Below are 12,680 nucleotides of genomic sequence, written 5' to 3'. Positions count from 1 at the left end.
AATACTTGAAAGGCTATCATACAGAGGAGGGGAATGATCTGTTCTCAATCATCTCAAAGTGCGGAACATGCAACAATGGGCTCAAGTAACAGGAAGCCAGATTGTGGCTGAATATCAGGAAAAATCTCCTAACGTTAGAGCACTACAACAATGGAACCAATTACCTCAGGAGATGGTGAGCACTCTAACACTGGAGATTCAAGAGAAATTTAGACAACCACTTGGCAGATATCCTTTGATTTATATTCCTGCACTAAGCAGGGGGGTTTGACTTGATGGCCTTATACACCCCTTCCAATTCCATGATTCTATGAAAGATAAGATCCAATGGTCCACTTCCCCTCAATCTCACTGCTTTCATTAGAATATGTCTTTTAAAAAAACTAATTAAAATAAACAGCATCAGAAAAACTTGAAACAGAATAGTCTCTGTCTTTTTTAATACTGAGGCATAATCAGAAGATACACAAATTTGTGAGCACTGATGACCTTTCAGCGACAGAATACCATTTAATATCCCATACCTTCAAAAAAGGGTGACACTACATGATTCTGATCATATCCTGTGTTGCTGTTCAAGGGGAGGTTGCATTAAAAAAAGAAAAGACCAAAGAAACCTAAGATTCTCAGGACTGGGGGGGTGGTGGTGGTGTGTCTGTGGCTAATTATCACATTTTCTTATTTGTCTATGCTCATACAAAAACCACTAGGTCTTGATCATGCCCCAATCTGCTCACAGAGCCCCACAAGCCTAGTGTAAGAAATCCAGTCATGGAGTAAAATAAGAGAATGTCCAGCATAGAGGCAGAAGGAGATGCTGCTGCATTTTGGGCTTGAATGCACTGGCTGTATCTGACAAAATCAACTTCACTGATGGCACAGAGGTGATCAGTCTGGCAGTTGTCATCACAGTATGTCTGGTCATATTGAACTGAGTTATACTGATAATACCGCTGGAGGTGGTCTTGGCTTCTCTTGAGCTTCTCCAATAACAGGTGCATAGACTGAACAGAACCGTCTGGGATCTGGAAAGCTTCCTTCAGACTATACTCTTTCTTCCATTCAGGAGCTACCATGTTAGCATTGGTGAGGTTCAAGTAATGAGTAGCCATATCCTAGAACAGAACAGAATATATTTGTAGGAAGCAGTGGCAATGTTGTGGTAGGAACAAAGTGTTTGGTTTTATTTACATCAATGTCAGAATAGCAATAAAAAGTTGCAGGATAGAGTCCTCCTATTCAGGGTTCCAGACAATTATATCCTTTTCTAGGACAACCCATTACGTTCTATTACAGTACATGATGCACACAACTTTTACATTCCTTCACTCTGCAATCATTCAGCATGGCTCATTTGGCCATGTTTAGGAGGAGCTTGTTAAAAAAAATTGTACACATTTGCAAACCTTAAAGTTCCCTTGAGCCTGCTGATCATTCCCACCTGGGGCCTGGATAGTGCTGTTTAGGTGACATACATAAAGGGCCATACTCACTCCTGATCTTGACCAACAGAATGACTTAATATATGACTCTGCTTTCCAGACAAAATATCCTCCTGAATTTAAAAACCAATATAAAAGCACAACATATAATAGGCTGCTGGAGACCATCACTTCTGCCTATAGCCATTAATGACATAGGCCAGGATTCAGGCTTTTCCTCCTTTAATTTCACCCTCCTCTCACTATGAATTACTCTTCATTACTGCTTGTCCTTCAATAAATAATAATAATAATATAGGCATGAACACCTATTTTCCTCTCAGGGACAAAAGACCACAGGCATGGAAAATTTTAGCAGATAGTAGAAAGCCAAACATGATAAAACATCCCTATTTCAGTCTTCCAACTTAGTCACACCTATCTGGCCAGGACACTAAATTGGACTGCAATGTTTAGCTGATAAATTACAGATCTTTTCACTGAACAAAAGATTCTTCCTGAATCACAAGGCCTTCTTAGTTCACCACTCAGTCTCCCACAGTGGCAAACCAGTTACTTATAGAAAGCCCCAAGCAGGACATGAGGCCCAATACCATTCACTTCCTGTAGTTTACCATTCCCTTCTTCTGGGAATATCCTGGGACTATGCAGCCCGCCCAAGACCACATAGGCCAGCTCTTCTCCCAGGAGGCCCAGTGGGGAACTGAACTCCCAACCTCTGGCTCCACAGCCAGATACCTAAACCACTGAGCTATCCAGCCAGCTTCTTGTTTCCTAGGGGCTGGGATCACAGGCATGCTACCTGTGATGCATACGGTACTCATCGGATAGCTTTATTTTCCATTAATGTTCCTAGATTCTTTTGAAAGCCATCTAACTTGTTGATCACTTCTCAGTGTGCCAGCAGACTCTGCATATAATTACGCCCTGTGTAAAGACCTTTCTTCTACCTGCCTGAACTTCCCAATATTCCGATTCATTGGATTCTGGGTTCTGTTATTATAAATTATTTATTTTCTTGTTTATTTCTGCATCACTGTTCATTTAAAAAAATTCCAAAGTAGTTTCCAGTAAAAAGAAACCACTATTTTAAAAGAACATAAACAACAATGAACACGATTCATTAAAAAGCATAGGTCACTAATATGCAACAAGTAGAAGCACACTCTAGAAAATGTCTGGGTAAACTGATGGGTCTTCTGTTGGCAGTACATGCATTCACTCTTACAGCCCATTTAATTTTGATGAAGAGACATCAAATCATGAGGGAAGAACAGAGGAGGTCCGCACAATGCAATAAAATGAACTTCACTAGGCCCAGTACATTCTATGAAGCACCACCAGCATGTAAAGTCCAGAGCTGTCTATATAACATAATATCCTCTCTTTCTCAAATTACGGAAGGATTCATTTCCTGGCTAGAATACACTTCTTAGAATAACTGTGCTGTTATGTCAGACCTTGACACTGATAACATGACTCCCTGAAACACCTAGTTAGAGACCTGCTGATTCAGACCAAAACCTATTTAGCCCAGCACTCTGTTCAGACAATATCATCAAGTTGCCTCTGACTTAGGGCAACACTATGAATGAGCGATCTCCAAAATGCCCTGTCCTTCACAGCCCTACAAGCGATTTACGGAGGCATGCAACAATCTATGCAACCAGAATTCTCCTCTTACCTTCACTAGCAAGGTATCACGATCATAGGTAAATACCCGGATGCCAGGGTTGTTGGCTCCATTATGCACCCCTGGTAAGGTTGTCTTCCAAGGTGTTACAGCTGGAGCTAAAAACATGACACTGATAGGAGTACCTGAAATTAAAGGTCAAATGAAGACCTTCATTTGGAAAGAAGATGAACACAAGCCACTTACCTTGAGGCTTTTTGGCACAATAAGTGGCTGCCACCTCCCACTGATCAACGGTGTCCTGAATTGAAGTTCTGTGCTAAGCACAACAGTCATAAGCCTGCCACAAAGATTCTGGAAGCTGTAAAAACCACCACCCCAATAACTTTTCCAATCTCTGCTCTGATCAGGCAAATGGCTTTCTGTTTGCTGAGGAGGATTCAGTGCCCCTGACCCCCACAATAGGTCTGCCCAAGCACTGTTTGGAGTTTGAGTTTAGCTGCCATATGTTTTTCCCATAAGGCTGCTGCTATAGCAACTCTTCAAAGAAAATATGTGGATCCTTTTAGCTAAGAGCAGAATCCAAATCCAAAGAAGATTCCAGGGGCTGATTTCCAATGGTGGGATACTGAAGTTGGGTCAAAAATACCAGCATATTTTAGTTTAAAACTCATACTGCCAGTAACTAAGCTTTAGGAAAGGTATTTGAAAATGGAGAAAGATCTCATACAAATACTAGGAAGTCACCAAACAGTGGTGTTAGGAAGTGGGAGAAGGGACTTTTCCCTTATGAAAAACCAGGATGGCCAGATTCAGCCCGAGCTTTAAGCCTCTCCATCTTTGTTTCAGGCCACTGTGGGGAAAAACTATTGCACAGAGTGCTACCATCCACTACCACAAAGTAAACTAGAAGTGTTATGCTAGCAGAAATGGCCTCCCACTACAGGTCTTTCCCCCTTAGGACTCTATCAAACCTACATCTGTTGTGGGGTTTACAGATGCCATTATTTCTGCCCCCCTCTCTTTTTTATTAACAGGCTGAAAGCCACTCTAGGAATTCTACCAAAGGCAAGAATCAAAACAGCCTGGCAGCCTACACAGGTTCTCTGAAACCAGTAACATCAAAAGGAGTGTACCTGTGCTACTGTAGAACATTCTAAAACTATCTGTGTGATGATGTCCAAAGAACTGTGCCACAATTACACTGTGATACTTCTGAATAATTTCTGTGTATCTTTGGTTAAAGTGTTCTCGGAACCACATCTTCCCTCGTTTCTTCTCAAAGAAGCCAGGAGGGACATGCCCAATAATATAGACCTACAAAGAATAAGGGAAAAGAGAGAAAACATACTAAGATTCCACAGATATGAGTACCAAGAAATGAACTCTGCTGTACATTCTTACTCATCCGTATCCACTAGCGGCTGTAAGTCAATTAACAAACTCTCAGCCTTAGTTCTTGTATTATACAATGGGAACCATAGTGATTTGCTTTTTATGGGACGATTTAAAAGTAGAATTGAAGCTCTCAATTAAACTAATTTTAACTGAATGTGTGAGTCTATTGACTCTATTGGTATATATTTTCAAATGTTCCTAGATTATGCACACCTGTATTGGAGGAAGCACTATCTAATAAGATTTCTAAGAGAGAGATCCAAATGCATTTTTTAAAGATGATGCTTGCCAAATTCAGTTTTTAGAAATCCCGGTGTAAACTTGCTCAGTGTGAAAGCATATAGGGCTCAAAAGGTGGTAGGAAAAGGGGCACACCTAAAAGTCCCATGCAGATATCTGCAGGACTTCCAGGTGGAGTGGTGACGTGAAGGCAGGGCTCACCTGGATCCCTGTGTCATCACTTCTCTTTGAGACTTATTCATTTTCTTTCTTTATTTAAAATACTTTTACCCCGTTTTCCTCCTTGGTTTAAAGGAACTAAGGGAGCTCACATACTTTCAGACTGAATACATGAAAAAGGCTTATGCAAAAGGAATATCTCCGTATGCGAGTGCATGATTGATCAGGAATAACTTTAGCCAAGTGGAGACCCACAAAGTTGACTAAGCTAGTTAATTCCTCCATTAAATGTTGCAGTCCTACTTAACACATTCTGTCCTGCATAAATGCTTTGAATCTATGGCCTTGAAATCATTACGTAGCTTAATGGTTTGATGTTTGCGAGGCACATGCCATTCTTCACTCAGTCCCTGTAAGGGGGCATATTGCTCAGCCCAACAACAGGGTAATTGCTTTATTCTACTATCTATTTGCTCTTCTATCAAACCACTTTAGAACTTTCAAACCATTTTTCGGAAAAATGACACTGGTCCCTGCCTGGTAAGGCATTTAGCAGTTGTCCAGCTTTCAATGAAGTAAAATTAGCTAAAGCTCGGAAATAACATGTTAAAAGAACAGAGTTGCCCCCACCTAGTTACTTTTTGAGTAATGAGTATGTAATGAATTTACATTTCAAAAGTAATATGTGTAGGGAAAAAAGCTATGTTAGTCTTTGTGAGGATATGGGTTGTGTAGTACATGTTTTTCAGAGTTCCACAGGTGTTTGAGATCTCAGCCTGGAAGCCAGCTCTTGTTGTGACTTGACAGAGACAAGGCTACATCTCAGGACTGATAAACATTAAATTCCATCCTAATTGCCTACCAGCCTAGAAACAGGAGACTGGACTCCGGAAAGTTGCAAGTTGGGCATGGACTTCCAAACAAAAGACTGTATGCTGCTTGGATACCATCAAGAAGCAGAGACTTTGATTGAAGTTATAGAAGGGGGCCTTGGGGTGTGTGTGAGTTGGAGGAGGTGGTGACAGGTTTTACAGCCTTCCTTGACTGATTAGGAGACTTAGCAATGGTGACTTAGAATAGCATTGTAATTCAGTAGTAAAATCACTAGTTACTTAATGTTTTTATTGTTTTTTTGGGAAAGACTTACAGGAGCTAACTTAATCCTTAGAAGCTTGGCATTTAACAATACAATTTGTAATTCTTTTGTATTTCTTATGTTTTACAATTTTTTACTCTTTTTAAAATATATCTTTTATAGTCTACCCAAGTGTGATTCTTGGGGAAACAAGGGTTTGAGTGCCTAAAGAAAGTGCCTCAGCCACAAGGGCTATGTTGGCTATTTTTGTTCTTTGGGTGTCCTACCTAGTAAGGCTGCTGTGTAAGGCTTAAAGTACACAGCCAAGAGTATTTTATCCGAAATAAGGGAGGAACTGGAAATCTAGAGTTAGAAGCTTGCCCATAGTTGCCCAGTCACACACCTTCTAGGTCTCACCAAACCTAGGGAGAAAAAGGGTGGTGGAAAATGAGAACTAGAGTCGGCACCTTCCCCTAGTGGAATTGCACCTTTAAGGAGACGCGTTCCTTGCAGTGTTAACATGTTTTCCAATTATTTTCAGATGTTAAGGGTATTTTGAGTCATTTTAGAGCTGTAACAATAGGAACGCAAGTTTTAAGCTACTCTCATATGAAGCTTATCCTTTCCCCAAAAACATTTTTAAAAAATAACGAAAAAAAATAATATAACAAGTTACATTTTCAGTGGTGTAATGAGTTACCTTTCAAATATTAAAGAATAATTTGAATGACTTAATCTTTACTCCCAATATCTGTATTCCATAAACAATGAAAATAACCTTTTCTCCTGCATCTGCTGCATGGGTCAGCGTATCTTGCAACCACTGGAACTGGCCTCCTGGATCCTCTAGGCTGATGGTTTCATTGTTATTTTCATAGTACAGGTTTGTGTTCAAGACAATCATTCGTCTTGCTGGGCCAGGACCAGACAGTAACTGACTGTAAAAAGCGCCTGTAAAAGAGAAGACGAGAAAGTTTATTTATGTTGTTTATAAAACATATTCCTCTTATTGATGCAAAGCACCTCCAAGATAGCTTGCTAAGTAAAGATCTTGGCTTGGCAAAAATCAGTGTTTTGAGTTACAATTTCAAGAATCCTCTACCCAGCACAGCCAATGGCCATGCTGGACAGGGAATTCTGGGAACCCTAGTCCAAAAAACATTAACTTTTCCAAGCTCGGATAAACATTTTGTAATAATAAACTATAGAACAGTTAATTGAAATGAAACTGGCTGAACTTGGGCTCTTGTCCACAATGTAATTGAATGATCTATAATGATAATGATAATAAATGTCTTCATCTGTCCTTAGTATACTAAATCAATTTGTTGGTGTCACTGTAAAACTGCTTCATAAAGACTTGGTTACATTCCTGTGGGTAGCGGTGTGGCAAAGAATAGCCAGTTGCTGGAAGTATGCAAAAGATCTAGCTCTCAACAGCTCTATAAATTTATCTGGGGGATGGAATGCTCAGAAAAATTAGTGCAAAAACTTAACAGAGCAAATAACTCTTGAATGACTTTGACATAGTGTTGATGCCATTTATCATGTTTATTCAATGAGGAAGAGCTTCAGGGCCTCTAAGCACTCATAATGCTGCTTGGAACAGTAAGCTGAGTTAATATGGGTCAATACATGTGAGTGTTTCCTGGGAGAACTTGATAGATGTTATTTGTTTGCCTCAAATGTATGTTAAGGCGGAAGGATGTTCTTAAATTATATTTCTTTGGGCAAATACGATGACAGGAGACAGAGGGGTTTTTTTTTAACTTTCAGTGTTGTTTTTCCATGTTGGTTGGTTGACTGCTTCTTTCTTTTATATGCTGCAATGTATCATGTGTTTTATGTGATTATGTGATGTGATGCAGAATATGCTAATATAATAAAAAGATTTTTAAAAACTTAAAAATTTAAACAATGGCAATAAAAGCTCATTTACAAGATAAAAATGGGCACATAGTAATTTAAACAGAGTTTAAGACCATATATGAAATGGATTGACTTCCTTAAAGGAAGCCAAAGGCTTGCATTTACAACAGCTGACCAGGGCAGTTGAGAACAGGACATTTTTGAGATCACTCATTCCTAGGGTTTCCATAAGTTGGAGGTGACTTGACAGCAACAAGGACTATCCGTATCTTTAAGGTCTCTTTGAGAATTACTAGGGAGGCCACTACAAGCACATCCCACAGCCAGACATCCCATTAAGACTGGGCCAAGTCCCAGAAGGCCCTGTTTTTGTGGCCTAACAGAATGTCTTCCGCTTTCCAACTGGGACATCTCTGCTATGCACTCTGTCACTGAGTTTCAATCTTTTCTTGGCATCTCCTGTCAAAAAGATCAGACAGAGGGTACTGAAAGAAGAACACAAAGAGTCAGAAAAGTCAACACTGGACTAAGCAATGCCAGTTCAGCCTCACTAGATTTCTCTTCAACATCTCTGTGAAAGCATCATCCAAAGTTCCCCAACTTGGTCTCTCGTACATACCTGCTCTAAAGGTCTCCAATGAATGATCGCTGAGCCAAGGACGCCACAGTTCTGCTGTTGTGCGGTAGATCTGGTGTTCCTCAGCTGGCAGTTGATTTTTGGGGTGGAAGTCATGGTTGCCCATTGCTGAGTAGACCTGAGTATCTGGAAGAAAGCAGAAAGTAAACAGTATGGTGGAAAGATGGGCAGGCAGAGACGAGGTTTGTATCTGAACAGGCTAAGGCTGGCTGCAGAACTTAGCACAGGAAGCAGCATAACTGATTAACTGCATCTTATTTATTTAAAGTATTTTTATCCTGCCTTTCTCCTTAAAAAGAACCCATGGTGGCAGTCCTCTTGGCAACAAAACAAAACAGGAGGAGTGCTAAGTTATTGCTTTGCTGAAATTGTGTGGTACAAGACAATGAAGAAAAACAGAGAAATAGGTAAGCTTGGGCAAAGAATATGCATGCCGGACAATACCAGCAGACATCCTGCTACACTTCTCTATGCCAAACTCCTGAGAGGAATTCCCTCACCCCCTCTTAAAGAGGTGTCAGCTCTGCAACCCATACTGCTAGGATCATCCACAGTGAGTAGTTTTATAGTGGCTGCACCAAGATATCAAACGATGATTAGGCTTGTTCTACATTTCATGCTTTTGTTTGTAGGCTGACAAACTAGGGTAGCAAATGCAGTTTGTATAGCAGAGTTTAAATTAACCTCTTCACTATCATGTCTGAATTAGAACCACTCTACAACACTTTGTTGACTCAGCAAAAGACAAAACAATGCACCCTTCACCTTGCTTCACTTATTTCAGGAAGTGACTGAACAGATCGTAAAGCAGTCATTGTGCAAGCACCTAGAAAACAATGCAGTAATAACTAGAAGCCAACACGGATTGTCAAGAACAAATCCTGCCAAACTAATTTGATCTCGTTTTTGGATCAGATAACCTCCCTGACAGACAGAGGGAATGCTGTAGACGTGGTATATCTTGAGTTCAGTAAAGCTTTTGACCAAGTGCCCCATGATCTCCTGATTAGCAAGCTAACTAGTGTGGGCTGGACAGATCAAGTGTCAGGTGGATACACAATGGACTAGAGAATCGTACTCAGAGGGTGATGATTAATGGGTCATTCTCTAACTGGGAGGAGGTCACAAGTGGGACACCCCAGGACTCAGTCCTGGGCCCAGTACTCTTCCATATATTTAAAAATGGCTTGGATGAGGGAGTGTATGGAATGCTTGTCAGATTTGCAGATGATACCAAATTGGGTGGAATAGCTAATGCCCTAGAACAGTGGTCCCCAACCTTGGGCATCCAGATGTTCTTGGACTTCAACTCCCAGAAAACGTGGCCAGTAGACGAGGTGGTGAAGACTTCTGGGAGTTGTAGTTCAAGAACATCTGGAGGCCCAAGGATGGGGACCACTGCCCTAGAAGACAGAAACAAAATTCAAAATGACCTTTATAGGATGGAGCACTGGGCCGAAAGCAACATAATGAAATCCAACAGGGATAAGTGCAAAGTATTGCACCTCAGGGGAAAAAAAAACCAATTGCAGAGTTACAAGATGGGGGATACCTGGCCCAGCAAAATTACAAGCAAGTTCAGAGGAGGGTGACAAAGTTGATCAGGGGGCTGGAAACCAACCCTTATGAGGAAAGGCTGAAAGAATTGGGCATGTTTAGCCTTGAGAAAAGAAGGGTCAGGGGTGATATGATAGCACTTTTCAAATATCGAAAAGGCTGTCATACAGAGGAGGGGCAAGATCTGTTCTCAATCATCCCAGAGTGCAAGACATGTAACTATGGGTTCAAGTTAAAGGAAGCCAGATTTCGGTTGAATATCAGGAAAAACTTCCTAACTATTAGACCAGACAGTGGAACTAGTTACCTCAGGCGTTGGTGAGTGCTCCAACACTGGAGACATTCAAGAAAAACTTAGATAATCACCTGGCGGATATGCTTTATTTATATTCCTGCGTTGAGCGAGGGGTTGGACCTGATGGCCTAGTAGGCCCCTCCCAACTTCACTTTTCTATGAGTCGATGATACATACAGATTTTTTAATAAATAAGCAACGTATACAAAGCCTTGCTGATACATCCTGGAACCTGCTCTTGACAATCTTAAAGGAAGTATATTCTATAACCATGCTCCAGAGCTGAAGCACTCATTACAATTTTATCCCAAAGTGCAACTTCAGACAATCTACCTGAAGTTTAAAACTCACTGCATCAGGTTCTGCCTTTTTGATCACCACCCAACAATTTAGGCACCTTGTTACCTGGAAAGACATGTCTGATCAGGTTGGTGAGGTTTTTAATTATCTGCAACACAGCCTGTTCACCCAGTTTCTCATCAGGCACATGAGGCGTGTCATCTCTGAAAAACAGCAGAAATGCATCCAACTGAGTCCATGGGTTAAAGATGTAACTATTAACGGACAAAGGCCAAGTCTAAAGTTGAACATGTACAGAAATTAGAAACTATAAGATAGGTAGATCAGCTGTGGGAGAGATTAGGCTAACAAGTAGCTTGTTTTTCTACAGTGGCAGGAACAGAGGGGAATCCCACCTAGGTAGCCAGCATGTCCTGCTGCTGGCTTTTGTTTTTAGGTCCTGGGAAACCTATAGATGTAGAAAACATTTAAAAATGTGGCATTCAGGTCTTGACGATTATCTTGGGAATGGAGTTCAAGGGCCTAGTTGTCACAAGGCAAATACAGCTGTCTTTTGGCAAAGAAAACCAAAAGCCAAAGCAAGGAAATATGGGCTTCTAACCTTTACTAGGCTGGGGGTGGGGGAGGTCCTTCTAGAAATAAGACTGACAGATGAACAACATTGTTGTCAATAATTTCTCCTGTTCCTGATCAATTCATTCCTTTGTTGGTTGCAAAGGAAGGGGATCTCCTTCTGCTCAAATTAGCATGAATCTCTACCTTTCTTCCACTAGCTAACCCACTCACATACATGCAATTTCATGCATTTACCTGTGAACAGGAATCATGCACTGGTGGCTGTTTGACAGAAAGAAGCACTCATGCTTGTTTTACATAGTCATAATAGACAAACCTCTTACCCTGTCCAGAGAATGAAGTCAGGAGCAGGGAGGATCTCCTTCATGGCATAAATAGAAGAGTTTACAAGAATCCAGGGAGCATCACACAGATAATTACCCCAAGCCCCGGCATTGGTCACTGGCTGGATGCCAGCAGATGGGCATACCTTCAAGGGGTCTGGCACCGCGGAGTACTGGGGATCCAGGTGCAGGTCGGTAATGTGCCAAAAGTACCCTGCAAAAGGCAAACAACTCACTTGAGGAAAAGGAGTGGTCAGACGTTTGAGGTCAGAAGTTTGGACTACAACGGCTTGAATCCCACAGTTATTATGAACAGTGGCTACGGTGGTTCGAAGAGAAGGTCCAGTTGTGATGCACTGTACTTGCTTGCTTCAAACCCCAAAACAACTCTGTTCTTCTAAGAAGCTAAGTTATCCCACAGGTAGACAGTTAAGTTACCTTTTGCAGCTGTTAAAGTTCTGCACTGTATCAGAAGGAGCAGGAAACTCTGCAGATCCATCCTAGTCGAGAAGCTTTATGGACTGTGATCCCTTTGCCTCATACAGGTCTGCTTGTGTGAAAAGTTGGCCGATCCCACCTTATGCTTGCTTCTCCCAGATCTCTGACTCATCAGCTGATGAAGCAATCCCATTTGGCATCTAAACTTCCATCTGTTTGTTAGCAGGTTTGTGCTACTTTTCTAAAGGGCATGTCAGTCCCAAAGACATTCAAAGAAAGGAGTCTGCTAGGAGCAAAGGAGCCAACTAGCACCAAAGCACCTAAAGAACAACAACAACAACCACGCCAGGGCATTAGCGGCTGAAATCAATGTTTTGCTGACTTTGCAAGAGAGAGCTGATATGCTTTTTCCTTCTGATATGAATATTACCAAGGACAGACTTCATGTAGGAGAGCAGAAGTTCAAGTTCTGGGCCAAAGATCAATCTGGAACAAAACAACACTACAGTAAAGAGAAATCTAATGTTTTTAGAGTACTAGGGTTACTCTGGCAGCAGCTTGGTTGTTTATTTAGCTGCTGCAAGTGGAATAAATCTGACAAGACACACCAGCACACTGCTCTAACTGATAAGCCTGGCTTCCCATTGATTCCCAGCTTATTACATTATGAGACACTTCTGATCACTATCTTCAATAGTGCCTGAAGTTAGGCTAAGTTCATTTGGAAGTTCATTTGGC

At 41.2% G+C, this 12,680-nt stretch overlaps 1 protein-coding gene across 1 annotated transcript; it reads right to left on the bottom strand.

Annotated features, from left to right (window-relative positions):
• Positions 1–264: 264 nt before the first annotated feature.
• Positions 265–12,127, bottom strand: SMPDL3B (sphingomyelin phosphodiesterase acid like 3B). Its single transcript, XM_072980112.2, has 8 exons — positions 11,943–12,127; positions 11,505–11,718; positions 10,711–10,808; positions 8,436–8,579; positions 6,726–6,898; positions 4,212–4,392; positions 3,127–3,260; positions 265–1,115 (listed from the first exon to the last, which is right to left on the bottom strand). The coding sequence occupies exons 1-8, from the start codon at positions 12,001–12,003 to the stop codon at positions 693–695; spliced, it is 1,428 nt and encodes a 475-aa protein (XP_072836213.2). The 5' UTR covers positions 12,004–12,127; the 3' UTR covers positions 265–692.
• Between the last annotated feature and the right edge of the window lie 553 nt (positions 12,128–12,680).

The sequence above is a fragment of the Pogona vitticeps genome, chromosome 9, assembly GCF_051106095.1.
Source record: "Pogona vitticeps strain Pit_001003342236 chromosome 9, PviZW2.1, whole genome shotgun sequence".
Lineage (NCBI taxonomy): Eukaryota > Metazoa > Chordata > Lepidosauria > Squamata > Agamidae > Pogona > Pogona vitticeps.
The sequence above is the reverse complement of the archived record's forward strand: the minus strand, read 5'-3'. Positions and strand labels throughout refer to the sequence as shown.

Bases quoted from the DNA above. Each gene is read 5' to 3' on its own strand.
- SMPDL3B (XM_072980112.2), bottom strand. From the start codon at position 12,003: ATGGATCTGCAGAGTTTCCTGCTCCTTCTGATACAGTGCAGAACTTTA. The intron at 11,719-11,942 runs GTAACTTAACTG...TGCCTTTTGCAG, and splicing joins AACTTTAACAGCTGCAAAAG to GGTACTTTTGGCACATTACC. The intron at 10,809-11,504 runs GTAAGAGGTTTG...GCTGTTTTTCAG, and splicing joins GACTTCATTCTCTGGACAGG to AGATGACACGCCTCATGTGC.